Source organism: Asterias amurensis, chromosome 16 (assembly GCF_032118995.1).
Source record: "Asterias amurensis chromosome 16, ASM3211899v1".
Taxonomy (NCBI): Eukaryota; Metazoa; Echinodermata; class Asteroidea; order Forcipulatida; family Asteriidae; genus Asterias; species Asterias amurensis.
In genome coordinates, this window is record NC_092663.1 from 572,599 (window position 1) to 599,325 (window position 26,727).

The 26,727-nt window shown below is 38.7% G+C and overlaps 1 protein-coding gene across 1 annotated transcript; it reads left to right on the top strand.

The window, feature by feature from the left end:
- LOC139948781 (natural resistance-associated macrophage protein 2-like) lies at positions 1-26,573 on the top strand. The gene is made up of 16 exons (XM_071947106.1): positions 1-141; positions 1,553-1,649; positions 2,326-2,489; positions 2,775-2,897; positions 7,277-7,503; positions 8,076-8,146; positions 9,404-9,471; positions 10,647-10,802; positions 11,550-11,708; positions 13,567-13,656; positions 14,319-14,438; positions 16,611-16,760; positions 17,694-17,767; positions 19,595-19,751; positions 20,773-20,829; positions 22,180-26,573. Exons 2-16 carry the CDS (start codon positions 1,565-1,567, stop codon positions 22,276-22,278), a joined length of 1,800 nt encoding a protein of 599 aa, XP_071803207.1. The 5' UTR covers positions 1-141; positions 1,553-1,564; the 3' UTR covers positions 22,279-26,573.
- Positions 26,574-26,727: the final 154 nt, after the last annotated feature.

Here is a 26,727-nt window from a genome sequence, read left to right on the forward strand (position 1 = left end):
GTCCCATACCCCATCCAGTTCCGTATAAAATTCTGTGACGACCCTGTGTAAAATGTCTGTGGTTTGCTTGATTATTGAGCTGAGGAGCCGAGTTTTTGCTTCGTTTTGTTTGTTTCTATAGACAGCGCACGTGATACTAAGGTATATTTTCATATTATTGAGCTTAAATTAATTACTTTTCATCTACTGATCTCCTGTCAAATCATGTTTCATATTATTCGGTCTAGTGGTACTGGTAGTGAACTTTTGGCTTCCGGCGAAGCGGCCGGCGGCTGGACACTATTCACTCGTGATTCGTGAAATACGTATTGTCAGTTGTCAATTATTATTGTCGCCTAGACTATTTATTTGACTACACTTCCTGTATTGTGATCCGAGAAATTATACACATGGATTGGCACTGAAGTTTGCTGGTTTATAAATTATAGATAAATAATATAATAATTTATCTATTAATTATGACAATGAACAAAAAAGTTTTCTTTTATTAAATCATCCTGGCCTGGACTGGTTAATAGTAAAAATCCGTAATTTAGTAATTAATTTATAAACTTTTATTTTTAAAGTAGGCTTGATAATAAATAATGCCATAGTAAAAAAGGTATGATTAGCCCACCTTGTTGAGCTGTAAATGGCTCCACTTTTAACATCGGTCTCATCACTTCACTGTAGTGTGTGGTGACAGTGATGAGACCGATGTTAAAAGCGGAGCCATTTACAGCTCAACAAGGTGGGCTAGACTATGACGATTTTAGGATCATATGATGATAATGATAAATATTATTGTTAATAATTGTTTAACTAAATACTGGTACTGGTTTAATTATCGGTATATTGTACACAAATGTCTGGTCCAGTGAACATTTTCAGCGGAAAAGTTTCCGTATGGCGCCACCACTTTTTCACTCGATATGAAATAATATAGTATCTAATTTACCTCAATGAGATATCCCTTTTTGTAAAAAATGATTGAAAAGGTGGTGGTGCCATACAGAAAGTTATCCTTTTGAGCTAAGTACATATCACACAAGCGCGAGTGGAATACAAACAAATATAGCGCTTCTGCATCCCATATCCAACGAGGCCGAAGGCCGTGTTAGATATGGGACACAGATGCGCTTTATTTTTTCGTATTTCACGAGCGCGCGTGTAATAACAAATTTATCTTCCAGTTTCATGTGCAACGCGCAAAGATTAAAATTTCAGAACGGTATTTCACGACGAACAGCACTCACGCGTACAAGGTTTAGAATGTAATTTTTTCACTGTCTGTATATGAAGCGTGTACATTGACATTCACAATACGCACTGTGTAATAAAACAGAGGAAGTAGGATATAAAACAGGAATATGTTTTTAACCCCCTAGTAGTTCGAGCATCTGATTGGTGGATTAGCGCGTACTGGAAGATCAATAACTATGTATTTACAGTAGTCATCACTCAAAAATTCAATTAAAAATAGCTGTGGTCACACAAAATTTGAGTCAAATTAATTTTCTTCAAAAGTATATAAGTAAATAGTTACAAATTTTTTGCTGTTAACTATTTTCAGGAACAGGTTTGGATGATGTCTACAACAAATTCAGAGAAAATGGGACAGAATATAACATCACAAGGAGAAAGTGGTAATGGTCGAGAAATGTCGTCAAGTGAGTTACCATGGTTACTCTTTTACTGAAACTTACACCGTCTCATGAGACAACATATTTTTGTGACTTGTACACTCTGAAAACTATAGCACCTACGCAAGTAAGATTTTGATGGAAGCTTTCTACGCTCGATCATCATCTTTAAACTGTGTTAGTTTGATGTAAATCAGTGGACATTGTGTTTTGTGTCCTATAAAAAGTACCTAGACCCTTTGAGTTAATGTTTCTATGCCTAGTTTATTGGCAACATTTGACAATTGGTAATTGTCACAGACCAGTCTTCTCACTTGGTGTATCTCAACATGCATACATAACAAACCTGTGGAAATTTGAACTCAATTGGTCGTCGAAGTTGCAAGATAATAATGAAAGAAAAAACACCATGTCACATGTAGTTGTGTGCTTTCAGATGCTTGATTTTGAGACCTCAAAATCTAATGCTGAGGTCTCAAAATCAAATTCATGGAAATTACTTCTTTCTCAAAAAACTTTGTCACTTCAAAGGGAGCCATTTCTCGCTGTGTGGTATATTATCAACCTCTCCCTATTACTTGTTACCAAGTCAGGTTTATGCTAATAATTAATTGAGTAATTACTAAATAAATGTGCTTTGTCAAAGTAAAATAAAAAAATATTACTGTCTCATACTGAACTGAAAATGTATTTGTTTCCACAGTTGTACGGGCAGACAGAGAGCCACAATATGGCATTTTGGAGAATCAAGAAAGTCCGACTGAAGATTCAATTAATACGTTTAGTATTGATGAAGCCACAAAGGAACACAAGACTGAAGAAGATCCCGACTTCGAACATCGTGTTCCAATACCTGACGATGATAATGTAAGACTCCATTAGACATTTTTTATAAAACAGTCATAGGCCATTGTCTAACATTCCAAAACAGTATCGCACAGCGTGTGTTTGTGCGGCCATTTAGTAGGTTGACAAAACAGCATCGTGTAGCGTTCATGAACACAAACTTCAACGTGTACTTCAGTTTCAATGCGCGCATAGAGGGCGCGCGTGTCTCAGTTTGGTCCCGTCATGTTTGTGCAAGCAGCATCATCAGTGCGCCCTCTAGTTCTTTTATATAACTCTATGGTTTTAACCTGTTCCTCTTTCCAGTACTCATTTAGTTTCCGCAAGCTATGGGCCTTCACGGGACCAGGCTTCCTGATGAGTATTGCATATCTAGATCCTGGTAATATTGAATCAGATCTTCAGTCCGGTTTCCAGGCTCATTTTGAGGTGAGTATAGAAACAGTTCGACAGTTTCAGGTCGGTATATAGACTATAGAAATAGAACCCGGAGATCGCTGAGCTGACGTCTTCTGTATGGCAAAATATTTTGCCATACTCTAGTAAAAAAAATGGCGTCTATGCGTCCATAAAAATGGTCTCACATTGAAAGTGCATGTGCAATGACACACTTAGCGTTCTCCGGGTTCTATTTCTATGGTATAGACCTTTATTACGCTGCCTCCATCTTGGTCCATCTTGGTCCTGTACCCGTGTCAAATAACAAATTAATACTAATAATCACTTTTCAAATAGGAACCAGACTATTTTACTCTTCCAGTCTCGATTTGGTGACATTGATATCAGTGGCAGAAATTCAAGATGGTAACACCACAGTAAAGGTCTATTGGGCGCATTCATAAGCCTCCCATCCACCATGCATCCAATGTGGCCACCTCTGGGTAAAGGTCTATTGGGCACATTCATAAGCCTCCCATCCACCATGCATCCAATGTGGTGGCCACCTCCGGGTAAAGGTCTATTGGGCGCATTCATAAGCCTCCCATCCACCATGCATCCAATGTGGTGGCCACCTCTGGGTAAAGGTCTATTGGGCGCATTCATAAGCCTCCCATCCACCATGCATCCAATGTGGCCACCTCTGGGTAAAGGTCTATTGGGCGCATTCATAAGCCTCCCATCCACCATGCATCCAATGTGGTGGCCACCTCTGTTGCCCTGTTCTTGGCCTTTGTCTTGGCCTTGGTGCTCCTTACTATACAAGAATGGCAGTACCCTTCCAGAGATGAAACTACATGCATTGGTCATTGCTTTTAGACATTGCCAAGTAGTTGAATAGTTACAAAAAGATATTTGTATGCAAGTTCCCAGACACACAAGGCCTTAAGGCCACTTCAGGCTGTTGCCACGTACTCCTAGGGCTGAAACAGGGTTACCCCTTTCACAGTCCATACGAATGTAGGCTTGGGTATCATCAGTTCGAAGCCTGGCTGGTAGAGCAGAAAGCACTACCTCCCCAATGTTATGTAGCAAGTGTCATGACCGGGATCTGAACCCACACCCTGCTGATCAAACACCAGAGCTTGAGTCCGGTACTCTTAACCGCACGGCCATGACATAGTGCAGGGCTGGAAGAAGAAACAGACAAATTCAGAACAAAAGTTCATATTTTTGTTTGGTTTAAGAAACAATACTTCATTTCTCAATTTAACCGCCCTGTATGATTTGTCTAAAAGCTAGGGTCAAAGGTCAAATGAAGTTAATAATCATCTTGGAGCTGTTTTGATTTGAATGGTTACCTTGTAATAGTTTAGACTTTTATTTTTATTTTTAATACATACACCATATTGTTCAATTCACAACCACATCAACTAGTAGGCTTATCAGATTATTAAAAAACAACACCAATTTATTTATTAATTGCCCAGCAGTTTCCCTTGTGGTTTATTACTTTGTACTAACCACTCAAACCGAGGTCACGCATGAAAAACCACACCAACCCCCTGCAGATAAAACCGGCAAAAGCTCATTATAACGCATGGGTTGCGGGTAGACTGTTTATTACTTGAAACAAACACAGCACAAAGTGTAGGTATTGTTATGGTGTGGTTATTAAACAGCACTGTAACAAGACCTACCAGTATAATGATGTAATTAAGTGTGTTCATCACAAGGTCGTAATATAGGGCCACACTCAAATTTATTTATCTTCCCTTATAAAACCTTTTTTTATTATTATTAATTATCCAGTCAGATTCCCTGTGGTTTACGGTCTACCCACAGGTCACCAAATTTCTTTTTCTTTTATCTGCAAATTATTCATCCTTTTTTGTGCATGACCTCTGTGTGAATATATAATTATAATTAGTCCAAAGGACTTCTGAAATTCAGTCTGTTTCGGCCTTATCTGAAAAGTATTGACAGAAATAATGTAGCAGTACATTGAAATGAAGAGCATATCTGTCGTTTTGTATCAAAAATATCGGTGCAACTCAAGAGAAATTTGTACGTAAAAAATGGCTTCAAAAAGAAAGAAAACAAGTCTGCTATTATGAGCTGAATGAGATGGGCTCTTTTGTTATTGACTAACGCTGGCCTGGTGGTCGGGGCACCATACCCATGAGAAACAGCAAGCTGGCACATTAATGGATGATGTCATTGTCAGCCAATCACCGTGCAGGAAAACCTTCCTGTTAAATGGTTGATTTTTTTTCAAAACGTGGGTTTTGGACTACCGGTGGAAATCGCTGTACTGTATCCTGACTGGACTAGATACGATCCGGTCTCGCTTTAAACATTTCTAGGAAGAATATTAAATAATCTATCCATGTATACTATTTTTGAACTGTTGCTGACACTCATAACGGGACAATCTGTCGTGTTTTTGTGACTTGTTTTCTTTCTTTTTGAAGCCATTTTTTAGGTACACATTTCTCTTTTTATAATTTGAGTTGCACCAATTTTTTTCATACAAAACGACAGATATGCTCTTTATTTCAATGTACTGCTACTTTATTTTGGTCAATACTTTTCAGATAAAACCGAAAAAGACTGAATTTCAGAAGCCCTTCGGACTATTTATATATTCAAACCACTCAAACCGAGGTCACGCATGAAAAACCACACCAACCCCCTGCAGATAAAACAGGCAAAAGCTCATTATAACGCATGGGTTGCGGGTAGACTGTTTATTACTTGAAACAAACACAGCACAAAGTATAGGTATTGTTTATGGTGTTGTTATATAACAGCAACTGTAACAACACCTACAAGCAGTATAATGATGTAATTTAGTTTGGTCATCAACCCTTAAGGTTATAATATGGCCACACTCAAAATTATGTAATGTTCCCTTTTAAAAGAAATTTTTGTTGTTGTTAATAACCCAGTTGGTTTCACTATCACTTGATAAAATAAACAAAAGTACAGAGTATCTAGGTAGTGTTATGGTGTTGTTATGAAACAGCACTGTATTAACACCTACCAGTATAATGATACATGATTTAGTGTGTTCATCACAAGGTCGTAATGTGGCCACAATTTAATTTGTTGATGTTCCCTTATTATTTTATTAATTACCCAATCAGTTTCCCTTGTGGTTAAAGGAAGTTGACACTATTGGTAATTCCTTAAAATAGTTATAAGCATTAAACCTAACTTGGTGACGAGTAATGGAGAGTAGTAGTAGGCCTCCATCGGTCTCGAAAGGCAATGGACTTGTAACTGGGGGACAGTGTTAGGCTAGGGATGGCACTTGCGGCTGTGGCTTGCAAGGCCAAGCCGATGTTGATCCATCAAACTGAACAGAACCTTTCATCCCATCATGAAATGAGCGAATCAGGCTCCGCATCATTGGGGGACAGCCTATAATTCCCAGGCACTTGAAGAGCCCATCTCTACTGACTAGATCAAATGCCTTGGTAAGGTCAACAAAGGCTATATACAGGGGTTGTTGTTGCTCTCTGCACTTTCCCTGGAGTTGGCTCAATGAGAAGATCATGTCCACTGTATGCCTTTCAGGACGGAAGCCACATTGCTCCTCTAGGTAGACCTGGGCCCAATTTCATAGCGCTGCTTAACGTTAAGCAAATTTATTTAAGCCTTAGCGTATTTCACAGGTTAGCAGAAAAATTGGGCGGCCATATTGCGTGTTTACTGTGGATTTGCATTGGGACGACATTTATTTTCATGCGGTAAGCACCGGAAGGTTAGCATGCCTTTTCGTGTACGGTTAGCAGCACTATGAAATAGAAATTGCAAAGTTAGCAAAAAATTGGCCGCTAAGCAGCGCTATGAAATTGGGCCCTGATCAGCAAGAACTTGCAGCCTCTTGAGATGAGAGGATAGTTGTTGCAATCGGATCTGTCCCTCGTATTTAGCAGTAGGAGGGCATGTTTGAGACAGCAGCCTGTTCTTAATGACGAACCCAACTCCATGCTCCCTTTGTTCTTCCTGTCTTTTTTCAAACCAGAAGAAAGAATAGTGTTCGTCCCTCAGGGATCCGCTCTCTGCTAATCTGCCGTCGATTTCACAAAACTCTTCCTAACTTAAGACTAATCTTAGGACTTAGGACGAGTTTCAACCCTGCACTGTAGCATGCAAACCTTAAAACTAATCCTAAGTTAGGAAGAGTTACTCGTCCTAACTCGAGATAAGACGAGTCCTTAACTCTTTGTGAAATCGACGGCTGGTCTCAGACAGTGCAGCAATGTCTATGTTCAGTTTGTCCAGCTCTCTATCGATGACAGCAGTTTTTAAAAATTTACCCAGTCAGTTTCCCTTATAATGGTTTATATTGACATCTATTTTAATCTAATGAACTATCTTCCCTAAATGTATTTTTAAAACTATTTTCCCTTTTGAATCAGTTGCTGTGGATCCTGATGATGGCAACTATAATAGGTCTACTCCTTCAGAGGTTATCTGCTCGTCTTGGTGTCGTTACAGGAATGCATCTTGCTGAAGTCTGTTTCCGAGAATATCCCAAAGTTCCTCGTATCTTACTGTGGTTAATGGTAGAGATCGCTATTATTGGTTCTGATATGCAAGAAGTCATTGGTACAGCTATTGCTTTCAATCTCCTCTCCAATGGAAAGTGAGTATACCCAACATCGTTACCAACGGGTGATTGATCTCGCGCCATTTTCCCCCAGCATGCATTGCTCGATCATAATCCCTGGAACTTGTTCATTAAAATGTACTAGAATCTAGCACATTTTTATGAGCCCCTGTCATCAATCCTTTCTACGCGCGCGCGAATGTCTTTGTTTTAAAAAAATGTGTTTGTGTCATAAAAAACGCGGGCATGATCAACATGCAAATATTCAATTAAATTCAATTCAATATACATTTATTTCCACATAACATTTCCACAATATTATAGAACTACATTGTATACATACATCTAATATATAAAGACAGAAAAACAATAAACTGGCGGGATCACTGAGACGAAAATTATTTTTATGACATTGTTTTACTAATTTTCCAAAAACTACAGCACCTTAACAAGTAATATTTTCAGGGAAGCTTTCTATAATATCATTATCGTCAAACTGTGTAAGTTAAGTGTAAATTTGTAAACATTGTGTTTTTTTCTCCTACAAGGACCCTTTAAAGTACAAAGACCCTTTAAACAAATGTATATTTGTTTTTGTTTGTTTGTAGGATCCCTTTGTATGGAGGCGTGCTCATTACAATTGCAGACACATTCGTTTTTTTATTCCTAGACAAATATGGTAAGTAAAGAAAATGCAAACTAGTTTGTCTCGCTGTAAATACAAAATATCTCAAATTAAAAGTAAACCTGGTAGTATGCATCTGTTTGATCGCCCCTTTGTTATAATGTTTCATGGTCGAGTGGTCTAGCGCACCATACTCATGGTGGCTTAATCATCAGGGTCCTTGGGTCGATTTCACAAAGAGTTAGGTAGGAGATATACAAATTGCATGGATAGTCCTAAGTTAGGACGAGTAACTGGTCCTAACTCGAGATAAGACTAGTCCTAACTCTTTGTGAAATCCACCCCTTGAGCAGCAAGACACTTTTAAACTAGAACTATTTTTTCAGCCAGTAAATGGTTAGCTGTGAGGGCAGATGGTTAATATCGTGACTGATTTAGCTTAGCTTGGTATGCTCCATACTTTGCATATGCTTTACAGAGAGCTGAGATTGTTTGGTAATTACTCAAAACAAATATTAACTTAAAAACTGACTTGGCTACGAGCATTGGACAGCTGTTGATAGTATAAAACATTGTGGGAAACTCCCTCTGAAGTAATGTAGTTTTTGAGAAAGAGGTATTTTCTCACTAACTAGACAGAAAGTACACAAATTCGTCCAACAAGGGTGTTTTTTCTTACATCATTTTCTCTCAACTTCGATGACCGATTGAGCCCAAATTTTGTGCTTATGATGGGATACACCAAGTGAGAAGACTGGTCTTTGACAATTAAAAAACATGTACAGTGCCTTTAAGGAATGAATTAAATTACCCAACGACTTGCAGCCAATTTCCCGCAACACTAGGATTAATCCTGTCTCGAGTTCGCACAAGTGACCCATCCTAACTTAGGATGGGTTCAATGCAACGTCTTTGGATAGGGAATTTAACTCGTTCAAAGTCCTAAGATTAATCCCAAGTTAGGAAGAGTTTTTGTTGAAATCGACGGCAGGGCAATATTGTTCATGCGCAATGAGCTTATTAATCTGCATACAAGCACTATATAAGTTTCCACTATTGTGTTAAAGGAACACGTTGCCTTGGATCGGACGAGTTGGTCTATAAAAAAGCGTTTGAAACCGTTTGTTATGAAATGTATATGGTTGGAAAGATGTTTTAAATAATGATCCACACAAGTATCACTCAAAATTGCACAGTTTTCAACGGTTACAAACGCTTTTCAAAAACCAACTCGACCGATCCAAGGCAACGTGTTCCTTTAATAACTTCTCTTCACTAACTTAGTTATACCTTAACTTCTTTCTTTGTCAGGACTACGGAAGTTGGAGGCATTCTTTGCCTTGCTGATAACAGTCATGGCAATTACATTTGGATATGAGGCAAGTACTTATTTAAAACCATATTTAACGAGGGTGACCCATCCAGATGGATGATCATTTTGGTCCCTTACGTTATGTAAAATATACATCAGAGATCAAATACTGACGAAGACAAGACTTTGGCAAAAAGTGCATTTAAAAGGTTTGGGTACTTTTTGTAGGACACAAAACACAATGTCCATAGATTTACATTAAACTTACACCGTTTGAATATAATGATACTATAGAAAGCTTATCTGAAAATATTACTAGCTGAGGTGATGTAGTTTTTGAGAAATGAGTAAAACAATGTCACAAAAGTGTTTTTTTCCCCAGTTTTACCACAACTGGTTAATACATTTTAAATGCTAAAATAATTTTCTCACTGTGACCACAACAATTTTTGTGACTTGTTTTACTCATTTCTCAAAAACTACAGCACCTCTGCGAATAATATATTAAGGGAAGCTTTCTACCATCATTATCTGCAAACTTTGTGAGTTTAATGTAAATCTGTGGATATTGTGTTTTGTGTCAGACAAGAAGTACCTAGTCCCTTTAAACAGAAATTTTTACTAAAAATAAACAACTTCATACTAGGATAAATAGACGAAAATTACACACACTATCAAACTATATAACTCAAACTGCTTTTAAAAATTTCACCCTTAGGTTTGAGAACAATTCAAATACCATGTGTGCTTTCTCAGGTTGCTGTCAATAGGCCCACTTCTCTCTCATCTCTTCAGTCTTCTGACAGTGACTAGAGCAAGCTAGTCGAAACATTGAGACTAAATTAAGACCTGACTCCCCGGTAGTGCAGTTAATCACTATCCTATAAGCCTTAGCAGTAGTCCCAACCAATTTTCGATACCTTCCGCACGGGTGTGAGTAAAAAAGCAGGACAGTTCTTTGCAGAACTAAGAAGCCCCCCCGAAGTCCCCAACAATCTACCCCGCGGTATTAAAAAAAGAAAGACAGTTCTCTGAGAACAAATTCTACCTGGCAAGTAGATACCCACATGATGTAACAGCAAACCAAATTGCACAGGTTGCTGTTGATTTCAAGTAAATGTAATCATTTCATAGCATCATGAATGTGTTAAAATATGTGCAAATGTTGTATAAAGTGTTGTATTAAATTTGCACTAAAATCAATGACTACATGAAGATTCTGGATTGTGTTATCTTTTGTAGTATATTACTGTAGGTCCTGATCAAGGTGCCGTTTTAGCTGGATTATTTCTACCAACATGTCGTGGATGTGACAAATCAGCGGGTGTACAAGCTGTAGCCATTATTGGGGCTGTTATTATGCCTCATAATATATACCTTCACTCAGCTCTAGTAAAGGTCAGTACCTAGTATTACATGTTGTATACACATATTGACTGGCTATTAGTGTACGTCTTTTCCCCCGAGGGACTTTGAGTGACCAGAAGAGGGACCTATTACCCGAGTACGAAGGCCAAGGGAAATAGGCCCGACTTCTGGTCACTCACAGGCCTGAGGGGGGAATAGACGTACACTGGTTACTGAATTAGGCCAGTCAATATGTGTTTTATAATACACCTCGGTCTTAAATGTGAAATAAGAACAGAAATCTGGAAAAGAAAGGAAGGTTTGTAGTTGCTGTTCATTATTGTTTGTTATTATTATTTGTTATTCATGGTTCAAGTCAAGAGAAGGCGCTGTAACCGGGCACTACATTATTTTCAAGGACTAGTACCTGCTCGGGAACTAGTGTCTGCAAAACACGCGCGGGCCGCTATTATTTTAATAATTATTCCATCAGTATCCATATTGGTTTACATAGTCTGAGATGCAGTCTTGGGAGCATGAAGAGTTAAGGCCCGGTCACACCGGCCCCGATAACGAGAACAATAAAAATGCACGCCCTTGATGCTTGGAGTGTGCGTGGAGCAATTCAACCTATAGAATGCGTTCTTTTTGCGTCATTATCATTTTTGTTATCGCTGCAGTGTGACTTGGGCTTTTCGTTGTAGTAAGAAAGAGTAAATTTGAGTTCGTTCATGTCAAGACTTCGGTGGCATTCTATTCCATGCTGATAACCCTTCACTATTTGTCTTGGTTTTTTAGTCCCGTGATGTAAATCGTGAAAAGAAAGAGGCCGTAAAAGAAGCCAATATGTACTTCTTTATTGAGGCTTGCATTGCTCTTCTGGTTGCATTCATCATCAATCTATTTGTGGTGGCAGTGTTCGCTCAAGGTCTTTACAAGCACACCAATGCTGAAATAGTGAGTAGACTCTAAGGAATATCCATGGCTTATTTATTAAGTTTGTTGCTTTTGACCAGAGTGGGACTTCAAGACATTGGACACTATTGTGACATTGTCCAATAAGTTGTGTGCTTTCAGTTGCTTGATTTTGAGACCTCAAAGTCTAAATCTGAGGTCTCAAAATCAAATTTGTGGAAAACTACTTCTTACTCGAAAACTACATTACTTCAGAGGGAACCGTTTCTCACAATGTTTTATACTATCAACAGCTCCCCATTACTCGTTACCAAGTAAGGTTTTATGCTAATAATTATTTTGAGTAATTACCAATAGTGTCCACTGCCTTTAAACCCTTGAACTCCAGATTAATGTGCCAGGCACTCTACCAACTGAGCTAACTAGCTCTTGCTGTATGCTGGCGGTCTCCCTATTTTGTCAATATCTTTGTTTGGGGGTGCTAAATTAATAAATAAGGCTGGCACATTAACCTTGGACTTATGTAGCTCTTGCTGTATGCTGGCGGTCTCCCTGTTTTGTCAATATCTTTGTTTGGGGGTGCTAAATTAATAAATAAGGCTGGCACATTAACCTTGGACTAATGTAGCTCTTGCTCTGAGCTGGTGATCTCCCAATTTTGTCAATATCTTTGTTCGGGGGTGCTAAATTAATAGATAAGGCTGGCGCATTAACCTTTTCATTTGGAAATAGTTAAGAAGCAAAGTTTTTTTGTTAATTTTAACAGTTGGTGAGGACAATAAATGATGTGAATCTTGATTTAGACTATTTTTTATAGAGATGTGAACTTTGAGACTTTTATCTTAATTCAGACTTTTTATAGCCTGCCTGGTGAAAAAAAGGCTGTTTTTTGTTTGTTTTCCAAATAAATTAAGTCATGTCCTTTGATCTACTTCTCTAGCACTTGGGATGATGTTCCCAAAAGCTCCTGTCTTTAAAGGCAGTGACACTATTGGTAATTACTCAAAATAAATATTAGCATAAAACCTTACTTGGTAACGATTAATTGAGAGCTGTTGATAGTATACAAATATTGTGAGAAACTGCTCCCTCTGAAGTGACGTAGTTTTCGAGAAAGAAGTAATTTCCACGAATTTGATTTCCAGACGTCAGAATTGGATTTTGAGGTCTCAAAATCAAGCATCTGAAAGCACACAACTTCGTGGGACCAGGGTGTTTATTCTTTCATTATTCTCTCGCACATTCGATGACCAGTTGAGCTCAAATTTTCACAGGTTTGTTATTTTATGCATGTTGAGATGCACCAAGTGAGAAGACTGGTCTTTGACAATTACCAAAGGTGTCCAGTGTCTTTTATACAACATTTCAAATATATTAAAGGCAGTGGACACTATTGGTAATTACTCAAAATAATTATAAGCATAAAACCTTACTTGGTAACGAGTAATGGTGGAGAGGTTGATAGTATAAAATATTGTGAGAAACGGCTCCCTCTGAAGTGACGTAGTTTTCGAGAAATAAGTAATTTTCCACGAATTTGACTTTGAGACCTTAGAATTAGATTTTGACGTCTCGAAATCAAGCATCTGAAAGCACACAACTTTGTGTGACAAGGGTGTTTATTCTTTTATTATTCTGTCACACATTCAACGACCAGTTGAGCTTAATTTTTCACAGGTTTGTTATTTTATGCATGTTGAGATACACCAAGTGAGAAGACTGATCTTTGACAATTACCAATAGTGTCCAGTGTCTTTAACTCCAGGGGTAACCGAAAGGTGGACATGCCATCATTTCAATGTACCTCTTAAGATCTATTATCCCAGATTCAAACTATTTGATTCTCAACCCTGTATTTGAAACTTGAAGGTAAATGTTGGTGTTTTTGTTTACTTTCCAGCATGATATGTGTGTTGAGAAAGGCAGTATGTATGTAGATATTTTCCCAAACAACACTGATCTGATTGAGCAAATGGACATCTTCAAAGGGGTAAGCTGCAACTATAGTATTTTCTAAATTTTGAATATGATTTTAAAATAAGGTATTGCCCAACTCGCATTCACAAGGCCGGACGGCTACTTCAAGGTGAGGGCTACACACAGTGATTCTGGGCCACCGACCCACCAGGGGGTAGTAGTGTTCAAATGTTTTGGAGTTACGACGGCCCTGACACTTGTGTCTTGAAGCAAGACACTTGACCATTGCCTTGTCATTCACATGGGACGTAAAGCCGTTGGTCCCATGTGTTGTGTAGCGCATGTAAAAGAACCTGGTGCACTTATCGGAAAGAGAAGGGGTTTGCCCCGGTGTTCCTGGTTGTGGCTGTTGTATACGCCCTAGCACCCTGTAAACCCTTATAAGGTGCTACATAATTGTGTCTCAGAATTCATCACTGCAATACCATATCTTTCTGAAAGTTTCTCAGCGCCTTGACTACCTTGTTTGGTAGATACGTGCGCTGTATAAGACTTCAATATTATTGTTATTATTATTATTATTATTATTATTGTTATTATTTTTAGAAAGTGCTTGCATGACAGTTTATGAACATGAATCTACATTTTGAGAATAAAAATATTTGATTTTACTATTTTTGTAATAAATATTGATTTTGTCATTGAATGTTTCAATGGATTGTGTTTAAAACACAGGGTGTATATCTTGGCTGTGAGTTTGGTGCTGCTGCATTGTATATATGGGCCATAGGAATCCTTGCATCAGGTCAAAGTTCAACCATGACTGGAACATATGCTGGACAGTTTGTCATGGAAGTAAGTTTTGAATAAAATCCTAAACGAAAATAAAGTTCATGTACTTTTGATAAAGAAGATTCGCTGATTTCTAGTTCAATGCAACAACTGATACAAACAAAACACAAAACAGCACCTTGTTAACCATTACATGGTGCTATGTAAAAGCAGTGTCATGGCCGAGCGGCTAAGAGCACCGGATTCAAGCACTGGTGTTTAATCAGCAGGATGTGGGTTCGGATCCCGGTTGTGACACTTGCTACATAAAATTTGGGAGGTAGTGCTTTCTGCTCTACCGGCCAGGCTTCGAATTGATGATACCCAAGCCTACATCCGTATGGACTGTAAAGGGGTTAACCCTGTTTCAGCCCTAGGAGTAGGTGGCAACGGCCTCTGGAAAAAATAATTGTAGCCCACACCTTGAAGTGGCCTTCAGGCCTTGTGTGTCTGGCGACTTGCATAAAAAAAAAGAATTAAAAAAAAGAGGTCTCTTATTTCAAACGTAGTCCCGCCATACCTTGCAGGAAATACTGTATGCTTCAACACCTTGAGCATCAATGAGTGATGGTATGATCGCTACAATAATCAATCAATCAACCGCAGAGACAGCAAGGGTCCGTCGCGCCGCTCTCCTGTGTCCACGTCCTACAGCCTAATGCCTCATGTGGTCCATTTCGCTAGGCCGGCCAAGTTCTTGGGCCCAGGATGATCGAGGGCGGCCTCAAGGTCTCTTTCAGCCAGGAGCTTGTGCTAGGCCACCCCTGGAGTTAATGGCGATGCTTAGAGCTTTTTAAGCTGGGATGTTGTCAGCTAGGCGAGCGACATGACCGAAAAAGGCAGAGCGTTGGTTAATGGGGGCAGACATGTTCTTCCTGTGACCTCGTTGTTGACGAAGTAGAACCACTGGATGCCGAGAATTGATCGTTTACACCTCATGTGGCAAAATTCTAGTCGATTAACGTCAAATTTGAGGAGGGTCCATGTTTCTTACCCATACAACAAGACAAGGATGATGCAAGTCCTGTCTATGGCCAGTTTAGTGGTAAGTTTTAAACTCTTCAGCTTCCAGATTCTGCGCAGGCTGTTCATGGCAGATTAGGCAAGTCCAAGTCGTCTAAGGATATTGGGTTTGCAACATCCGGAGCTGGAGATTTTACTTCCGAGGTATACAAAGTCCTCCACAATGTCGACAGACTGCCCGTTTACCATGAAGTGAGAGGGAGTGCCATTGCCACTGTGGTTCAGAACTTGGATTTGTGTTTTCTGCCAGGAGATATTGAGTCCCAGATTTATATCCTCACTCTGAAATGACTGGAGTGCGTTGCTCAGATCCTGGGCATTATTGCTGACCAGGGCAACGTCATCTGCAAAGTCCATGTCGGAGAACCTTGACTGGCCGATGGTGACCCTGTGTCTGTGGATGCTCTGTCAAGGATCGATTCCATGGCACCGCAGAATAGGGAAGGAGCCAAGATGCAGCCCTGTCTTACACCTGATCTTGTGGGGAAGCATTCAGAGGTGTTTCTGCCTTGGTGTACCTTGGCAGAGGTATTGGTGTGGAGATCCTTAATGAGGGTGAGGAGGAGACGGTCGGGAACCCCTATGCCTTGGAGAGCTTTCCAGAGGGCGGTTCTATCGACAGAGTCGAAAGCAGCCTTCAGGTCGACGTAGGCCACGGACAAAGGTTGACAGAACTCATGATGCAGCTCAGATAACAGGCGGAGGGCAAGAATGGCATCCATTGTGTTGTCCATTGTGGAGTGGCCAGCTGTAAATGCAGCTACAATAAGAAGTCTCTATTATCATCATTAATATTAACTATCATTGCCAAACATGGTGTAAGTGACTAACACCAGATTCAGACAGGGGCTCCAGAGTTGCGCTGAACCAAATTCTGAATTAAGTACATGAAAAGTTTGACATCTGAAACAGTTAAGAGCGGCTGGATGCGCTAGAAGTAGAAAGATAGACTGTTGCAGTCCATTGGTTTCAAACATCGATCTTGTCATGAGCCGAACCTAATGGAATTGTTATTTTAAGTTCGCCTGTATAAAACCAATATTTAATTGGGTCAACCCATAGTCGCTCCTAATCTATTTGGGTCTGCACGACTTTTGAGCGGCAGTCTGAACCGGGTGTATGCTAACAAATAAAGATGTAAGCCATAACTAATTGGCGAATGTGTTTTCCCAGGGATTCCTGAATCTAAAGTGGCCACGTTGGAAACGAATTATGCTGACTCGATCCATCGCCATCTCACCAACAATATTCATTGCTGCCTTCAAAGGAGTTCAAGATCTAACTGGAATGAATGACTTACTCAATGTAGTTATGAGTCTGCAGGTATTGTGTAATTAAAGACGTTGGACACTATTGGAAATTGTCAAAGACCAGTCTTTTCACTTGGTGTATCTCAAAATATGCATAAAATAACAAACCTGTGAAAATTGGAGCTCAATTGGTCGTCGAAGGTGCGAGATATTAATGAAATAAAAAACACCCTTGTCACACAAAGTTGTGTGCTTTCAGATGCTTGATTTCGAGACTTCAAAATCTAAATCTGAGGTCTCGAAATCAATCTTGTGGAAAATTACTTCTTACTAAAAAAGTACATTAATTGAGAGGGAGCCGTTACTCACAATGTTTTAAACCAACAACCTTTCCCCATTACTTGTTACCAAGTAAGGTTTTAGGTTAATAATTATTTGAGTAGTTACCAATAGTGACCTCTGCAGCGATAGCAAAAAAAACGATAACGATCAGGACGCAAAGAGAACGCATTTTATTGGTTGAATGAGCGTGTGTATATTCTGCGTGGGGCAATGGACTGTTCCGTCTTTCCACTAAGCTCCACCCACCGTGCACGTGAGCAAGACACGTGTACAAGCATTCCCAATGACATTCTGCACGATAGTGCCTCGCGTGCCAAATATACGCGCACGCATGACCGAGTTTGTCCGACCACAATCATTGCTGTGATTGGTCAAAATGTGTGAATGCGCACAGTTTGATTGACAGGCCGTATTGGTCCATTCAACCAATAGAATGCGTTCTCTTTGCGGCTTGATCGGTATCGTTTTGGTTACGGTGCAGTGTGACTCTGCCTTAAGAAACAGTTTGTAACTCCGTCCCATACCTTTAGAAGGGTAGATTTGAGTGCGTTCTTGATTTCAATCTCAGAACAACAAATGAAGTGCTTTTGAAGGTACTTATCAATTGAAACAAATATGTTTGTAATTTATCATTCTTTTCTTCAACTGTGTTTTTATTGTTTAGTTGCCGTTTGCCTTGATACCGATTTTGACGTTCACCAGCACGAGCAAATTAATGAAAGACTTCACTAATGGAATGTAAGTAAATTTCAAATTCTTTTTGTTTAGAATCAAAATTCATTAATAGTGCAAGCCTGAGTTTCAATATACATATATGACGTGTGGACCTGAGACTAAAGAACTCCTCATAATGGGTGCGTTTGATTAGCTCTTCTGGGTTCACCCCTGTCTGCCCCGGGTACATTCATTAGCTTTGACGTCATTCCAGGGACTCACCCGGGTCAGCCCCTAGTGCCCTACTTATGGAACCGGTCACTTGGGGCTGGCTCGAGGTGCATGACGTCACCACGAGAGGATGAGTGACCATCCGATTAGTTCTTGTCAGAGGCTCACCGGAGTGAGCACCGCGGGGTCGACACAGGAAAGCTAATGGCACGCACCCTATGTAGGGACTTGAAACAGTATGTTGACTTACACATGTCCACACAGTGTTATTTACAGAGTTGAAGAATAGGATTTCTTTAAGTGTACAGGGGTCGATTTCACACAGAGTTGGGACTAGTCCTAACTTGGGACTAGTCCTAGGAGATATACAAATTGCATGGATAGTCCTAGTTAGGACGAGTAACTGGTCCTAACTCGAGATAAGACTAGTCCTAACTCTTTGTGAAATCTACCCCTGAGCAGTGGAATGTCCACACAGTGAATCCAATACAGAGCTGTGTGTTTGTGTGTTTACTTCTTGTTAGTGTTTCATTTCAAACCTACTTACATCATCATCATTCTCTGAATCCATCATGGGGGATGTAGAGCCGCCTAACCAATGCGTTCTGCTGCGGATTGCCACAGCTGCCACGCCCCTGGGTTGTGGTGCTGCTGGTTAGGGCGGTGCACCTTGATACTCTGCCTACTTGGGACAGGGGATACCTAGAGCGCAGTAGCAGGAGACGGCTTCTGAGTAGTCAGAGCGCCCCTCACGTAGTGTCTGACAGATCGTTGGGCCTCGATGTAGCCTCATTCGCCCCATCAGCATTGTTGCGGCTTCTGCCCCATGTCTTCACTGGACCTCGTTCCAAGTAGGGGGTTTGGAATCAGAGTTTTCCTTCTCCTAGGTGGGCTGCCAACCAAGGCTGCGAGCCCCACCCTCACAGTATTGTAAATCAACTCTTTTGCAAACTGCCAATCATGTTAACAAGCGAGCGAATGTACAATCTGAAAGCTGTCAAAATTGTCATGTTTTCAGCGACTTGTTAATTTTTATATGTTTACATTCATTTTAGGGCTAGATAGCTCAGTTGGTAGAGCGCCGGCACGTTAATCCGGAGGTTGTTGGTTCGAATCCCACTCTAGTCAATTCTTTGTTTAACCCCCAAAATCATTTCAAAAATTACCCAGTCAGTTTCACTTGTGGTTTATATTGATTTCATTTTAATACCGGTAGATGTTAAATTTGCATCGGTACAGTCATTTTGGTTTTGACCCGTATAAGTACGACACCAATGTGAGTTAGCAGTGTATAATCGGTTTTACAAGTTTTCTCTGTGAAAAGCAATCACAGGTATATTACTCATGTGGGATTTGAACCCACAACCCTTGCAATTCTAGAGCAGTGTCATACCAAATAGACCACCGACATTGCATGGTTGCTAGAGGCCGTTTGATATGTTTTAGCAAGGGGTACTGCAAATGATTTAATAAATGTTAAAATTGCATCAGGGATAAAAAACAATATTAATTGTGGTTTTTACCCATACACCAATGTGTGTTAGCACTGTATACTCAGTACTTAAACGAGTGTTGTGATTTTTTTTTTACAGGCATATTACTCGGGTGTGATTTGAACCCGGAACCTTTGCAATTCTAGAGCAGTGTCTTAGCAACATTTATTTATTTTTTGCCCAACAGTTTTATCAAGATAGCTTGTTTCTGTTTGGCCATGGGAGTGATTGGAATCAACATGTTCTTTGTTGCGATTTACATCCCAAGTTTGCCTCAACACTGGGCCATGTACATTCTAGTGGTAGTTCTTCTGTGTGCTTATCTTGTCTTCATTTGTTACTTGGTAAGTTTTTGTTACTTAGTAGGTTTCTTATTCTTTTTATTGTGAAGAATCCTTAGTCTATAATGGTTGGCTCCCTACATGTACCAATGATTGTTACCAAGTCAGTTTCAAGTTAATATTTGTTTTGAGTAATTACCAAACGTGTACCTTCCCTTTTAAACAATCGAACAGTTCCAAAAACCAAAGGTATGCTTTGCCTTTAACACTGAATCCTGGCTGAATGAAACATTAAATATTGTTTTAAAGGTACTGCCGTCGATTTCACGAAGAGTTTGGACTTGTCTTATCTCGAGTTAAGACGAGTAACTCTTCCTAACTTAGGATTAATCTTAAGGTTTCCATGCTACAGTGCAGGGTTGGGACTCATCCTAAGTCCTATAAGATTAATCTTATAGTTTGGAAGAGTTTTGTGAAATCGACGGCTGGACACTATTGGCAATTACTCAAAATAGTTGTTAGCACAAAAACTCCCTTGGTTAACAAGCAGTGGAGAGTTGGTGATAGTATAAAACATTGTAAGAAAGGGCTCCCTCTGAAGTAACGTAGTTTTCAAGAAAGAAGTAATTTTCGACTCAAATATTTGAATTTGTTTTTGAGACCTCAGAATTAGATTTTGAAAGCACACACTTTTGTGTGACAAGGGTGTTTTTTCTTCCATTAGTATCTCATGATCAATTGAGTTCAAATCTTCACAGGTTTGTTATTTAATGCATATGTTGAGATACACCAAGTGAGAAGACTTGTCTTTGACAATTACCAAAGGTGTCCAGTGTCTTCAACAGCTGCTGAGCTGAGGCACTGAGTGTCGTCAACAGCTGCTGAGCTGAGGCACTGAGTGTCTTCAACAGCTGCTGAGCTGAGGCACTGAGTGTCTTCAACAGCTGCTGAGCTGAGGCACTGAGTGTCTTCAACAGCTGCTGAGCTGAGGCACTGAGTGTCCAACAATAATGTAGTGCTGTATTTGTCAAACGTTAATAAGGTTGTGTATAATTAAAAGTAATTGTTTACACTTATCTTACAGATATGGTTTTGTCTGATCACACTTGGGTTTACATTTCTACAACGTATACCAATTCCAGTAAGTTCAAAATCTTCTGTCATCATGTTAATAATAATAATAACTGTATTCGTAAAGCTCCAAATTGCCAAAGGATACAATGCAGTGAATAATAATAAGAGTATGGTTGAGATGAGTGTACATTATACAATTGTTGCACACTGTAACAGGCGTTTTGTACACCCGAGGGGGGTTCGCCGAGGGTGCCATTCACACCGAGGGTGTACAAAACCCATGGATCCCAGTCACAGCGTGCAACAATTGTTTTGTTATACCTTAACATTGTTATTCCTCTTCTCGAAGTTCAGTTGTCATCTTCAAACATTATTGCGACGACGCAGTATGCATAGTTTAATAAGCAGACGAACAGTTCCAAAAAGAAAAAAATTCTTCCCTGTTCCCTCGAACCCGCAGGTGTTTTCGTACACAGCGCTGGAAATCGACCAACGGCGCAGTGCGGTGGTAACGATCGAGGTGATGTACACCGGTGTACATCACTTTTCATGTACCCGACCCCCCCGAGCCATGTAAAATTTATCTTTGTGTTATATCACGTGATTGGTTCTTGACAGTCAAACTTAACAATTTGTTACCGAGGTATAACAAGAATTATTGTGTTCAGAGAAAAATGAAATAGTGAATCCCAGTGAATTGAGCAATCAATTAGAATCTCAAGTAAATGATAGTTCTTAATTGGGAGGTATACGATTGGTAATCACTCGTAAAATTAATGGCAATAAAATCCTTTGATTTGAAACCTACAGCAGTGTGTTATAGTAAAAAGCTTATTGAGAAACATATCGATTCAAAGTAAACTGGTTATTCCAAAAGTCAAAGGTAAACTTTGCCTTCAACATTGTAAAAAAAAAAGACAGCTTTGTGGTTCAAACAATAGAGTCATTGTATCAACCCATTTTTATTATTATCAGCAATAGGAGACTTTTGAGGCGCTGGTGGCAGCAGACATAACCTCCTTTTTTGCAGCTCTGGCCGTGCGCGCGCATGCTCAGTATGGCGCCTGTTGGTCTGAGCATGCGCAATACTGTAAAAAAACACCCTCTTAAATTCCCAATGCCTGCTTTCGTTCGATCGGCCATCAGGGTCACGAGAGAATAGTGAAAAAAACAATTACAAATTTTGCATTGCATCAATGCCAAAACAAAAATGAATAAAATGCTTACTAAGCGATAAACTCCAAACATGAAGTTGTGAAGTTAGATTATTTATTTCTCATCAAATATGACATTTCAGACAGAAATATTTCAAGGGATGTTTTCAACTATCATCATCATTAGACCGTGTAAGGTATATGTAAAATTGTCATCTTCACGATTTTTGTTTCTGACCAATTCTGTAACGTTCCTTTGACAGTGTTGCAGCATCACAGCACAGACCTATAACCTGAACGGACTCTCGGATGAAGAAGATGGAGAGCAGAGCAGCCACGGACCGAATGAAACGACAGATTAATAAATGCATTAGCATCAACCCTAAGAAGCCAAACTGGACAACACCAATGTATTTTAGTACACAAAGCAATGTATATAATAATTGATTCTTATCATACCAAATAATATTAGGTGAAGGGTCTTTGATGGTAAGGGTAGTAGTGTTGTAAGAATATTTTGGTGGTAACTTGGCTATGCATTTTATATGTACACAGATTTTAAGCTGTTTTTTGTTTTGTGGTGCTTTTATCTTTCAATATAAACATATCATTTATATGCAATAATAACTTGGGAGGCTAGTCATCCTTACTCGCAGCTAAGAGCTGAATTGCTAAGGACGCGGCTACAACGTGTTCAAGAAGCAGGCATGCAAGGGCGCCTTTGGCTGCCAGCCACATCAACCCATTATGACCACAGGGCACAGCCAAGATCGAAAGTGTTTGATTTTTCCCGAGGGAGGGACCGGATGGTCTGAAAAAACCCTTGTGGCACAGCAGAGAACCATCGCACAACTCAACTCACATATGGCCTTGGCCGGGAGCCGAACCGGGGTCACCTTGGTGAGAGGCGAGTGCTTTACGCACAAGCCAACCATGCCACCGAACATGTGACTTACAGGACCCTCTACAAGATTCCTGCTCTATTTTAAATGAGTGTATTGAGGTCGTCTGTGAAGGCTCACAGCAAGCCTGCCAAATATTTATAATTTAAAAGAAAAACAAAATGTCAAAAACAAATGACTTCTTTGTTTTGTTTTCTGCTATCAATGCATTGCTTAAGACCAAACTGCCTTAATGACACTGGACACTATTGGTTTCGTCTAAGACCAGTCTTCCCACCTGTTGTGCCTCATCATATGCAAAGAGGAACGGGTGTAATTTCACAATTAAATATTGTAGGCGTACGCTTTGTTTGTTTGTTTTGAAAGTTGTATCTTCCAATCAAAATGACTTAGATCTACTTGGATGTTATATAAAAGAAATAATGAATGTTTTTCATTCGTGCAATAGTGCAAATATTTTCATTCATTGAAAGCTGGAATGTTCCATTCAACTCGGCTCCACCTCATTGAATAGAACATCCCATCTTTCAACTCATGAACATATTCGCTCCATTGCACTCATAAACATTTATTATGTGTATAATAGTGTCTACTGCCTTCAAGAGTTGAAAGTTAAAGGTGCTTCCAATGTTTCTACTAAACAATAAATACAATCTAGAAAATAAGAGATATAAAATAAGTTAACTTAGTACTAAGTACAAGCAGTATCTATTAAGGAAGATTTTATGGAATTACTGTATTATCATAACAGGAGATGATGACTGATTTTTTATTGAATATGAAATTTATACAGGCATATTAGGGGTTCTTTGTTTGAAACTGTTATGACTATAATTTACTGTAATTGTTCAATTTGCAAATAGCAGTAGGTTGAAATTATGCAAGTCATTAATCAGGCTTGAGACTTGGCCCTTAAAAAAGAAGGAACATTTTCTGGATCTGGATATCGTTATACTCCGATAAAAACGGATACCCGCATCGCATCAGATCGCATCATTTTGTTCAAGTACAAGAGTCGGCCTATGTACCATGGGGGCTTTTTGTTTGAGGGCCCACAAATCGGAAACAGATTAAGAAGGAAGAACATGCCTGATGAATGGAGCGAATTAAAGTAAATTTTTTACTTGTTTGAATTTTTTTATTTAAAAGTATAGTAACTATTGAAGTTTGTTTAAGATGTATGAGTGTACATTTACATGGTTTCTAAAGGTACCTACTTTTTTAGTTCAGTTTAATATACATAAAAGGTGCCTTAACAAGTTTTGTTAGTTGTTATATTTAAGTATTACAATTTTATGAAAAACAGCTTGCCTAAATTCCACATTTCATGTGCCTAAGTTCAAAATGTATGGTTCGCTTTAGCATTGTACAGTAACACAACTGTTTCCCACATAAAAAACTTCAAAACGGATTGATACAACCATCAGACAACACTTCTCAAAAAAGATATTGACATGGTGTTACCGCAAACCTCACCTAAGTATAGGTCGCTTCTTAAAGGAACACGTTGCATATGTTTGCATATAATGCATATGTTTGGAAAGATGTTGTAAAATTAGAATACAATGATCCACACACATTTGCCTCAAAATTGCGTGTTTTTCCTTTTACTCTGCAAACTAACGCGGTCGGCCATTTATGGGAGTTAAAATTTTGATGGCCAACGGTGTTTGTCGACGAATAAATGGAAAACCACGCAATTTCGAGTGATACTTGTATGGATCATTATGTTCTACTTTTAAAATATGTTTCTAATCATATGCATTTATAACAAACGGTTACAAACGCTTTTGAAAGACCAACTCGACCGATCCAAGGCAACGGGTTCCTTTAAAACTAGAGAAAAAATGTTTTTAAAACATTATGGAGAATTTATTCAACTGCAATTACTTAAAATATGCTTTAGAAATCAGTTTAAGTAAAGTATTATCATGCAACACAAACTAAATGCAAAATTAAATTTAAGATATTTGACATGTTGTATTGTTTCAGATCTGACAAAGACTGAGTCTCCATGCTAGAGTGAAACATTAAAGGGACAAGATGCCTTGGATCGGGTGAGTTGATCCATGAAAAGCGTTTGAAAACTGTTTGTATGGATCATATTTTTATGGACCAATATACTCTACTTTTAAAACATCTTTTTAACCATGCATTTTATAACAGTTAAGGTTTTCAAACATTTTGCATAGACCAACTGGCCTGCATAAGCCAACGTGTCCCTTTAGCCTTGTGCATGAACCTTGTGAATTTTTTCATGAAAATATTCTTGTGAACTTATCATATTTTTACTGAAAATATAACAAGGCTATATATAGCCTTTTGAACTTTTACAAAAGCCTTGTGAACTTATAAAAAAATTCCCGAAAATGTTCATCAGCCTTGTGAATTCTTATCAATTTTGTTCTTATCAAAATTTGATTATTATAGCCTTGTGATTATTTTCAAGTTCACAAGCCTTGTGAACTTATCATATATTTTCTTGTGAACTTGTCATATTTTTCTTGTAATTTTATCATACCTTTCTTGAACATCATATTTTTTTTGAAAGTTTTCAAAAGCCTTGTGACTTATCATATTTTTCTTGTGAACTTATCATATTTTTTGTAGTGATTTTATCATATATGTTTCTTGAACATGTTCACAAGGCTATATAGCCTTGCAAGCTTATCAGATTTTTCTTGTGATATATTTCTTGAACATGTTCACTGATCATACTTTTCTTGAACATGTCACATTATAGCCTTGTTAACTTATCATATTTTCTTGACTATAGCCTTGTGACATGATCAAGAAACACATGATAAAGTCACAGGAAAAATATGATAAGTTCACAAGGCCTTGTGACATGTTCAAGAACCTTTGATAAGTTCACAAGCCTATAGCCTTGTGACATGTTCAAGAAACAAATGATAAAATCAAAAGAAAAATATGATAAGTTCACAATGCTATATATAGCCTTGTGAAAATGTTCAAGAAAAATATGATAAGTTCACAAGCCCTTGTGACATGTTCAAGAAACATATGATCAAATCACAAGAGAAATATGATAAGTTCACAATGCTATATATAGCCTTGTGAAATGATTCTGACTGTGCTTGAGGTCCAAATTCTGTTAAGATCGTCAGGGCCTAGTTTCTTTAAAGCTTTTAAGCACAATAAACTTGCTAAGCAAAGAAAAGTACCGCTACAGAACAGCTGACCAGTCGAAATTACATTTGATGTTTATATTGTTGTAACTGGTGCCCAACCAGGTTTTGCTTAGCAAATAAATTGTTAAACTTAAGCAGCTTCAGCTTGTTCTGCTTAGATGTAAGCAAAGAATCAGGGTTTATGCAAGCAGGGACTTACACGCTTACGTCAAGCCTATTTCACAGGCAAGCAGGACATTTTACTTGGCACTTGAGTACCCTAAGTTACTTACTATTCACCTACACAGCTGTTGCATAAATTTGGTGCTTGCACAGTAAGCAAAGAATCATGGTTGTAAGCACATAAACCGGCGGTAAGCAGACCCATGAAGTTGGGCCCAGCTTTGTGTACCCAGAACAATTAAGTTAATATTTAAAGTGTTTAAACATGTTTCTAACTGCAACAGGAAACTTTACACTTATAACTTAATAAATAATTGAGATTTGGCTGCATGAAAAGTTATGTTTTATTTAAATACCACCAACAGTTTTTATACTTGTACTTGTCTATATCCTTCACAATGGATAACTCTTAAAAAATGATTAAAGAAGAAGACGCACAAATTCATGATTTCACGACATTTTGTGTTTGTTATTATCATATTATGCCTCTTCAACATGGAGTACTTTTAATATGCAGTGTTTGACCCAAATTTGATAAAAATGCTGGACTAAACCCTTGTGGTTTTTCAATAATTATTTGAAACGCATTGGTAAG

Coding starts and splice junctions, on each gene's coding strand:
- LOC139948781 (XM_071947106.1), top strand. CDS start 1,565: ATGATGTCTACAACAAATTCAGAGAAAATGGGACAGAATATAACATCA. Junction 9,472..10,646: donor CAATTACATTTGGATATGAG/GCAAGTACTTAT, acceptor TATCTTTTGTAG/TATATTACTGTAGGTCCTGA. Junction 10,803..11,549: donor TTCACTCAGCTCTAGTAAAG/GTCAGTACCTAG, acceptor TTGGTTTTTTAG/TCCCGTGATGTAAATCGTGA.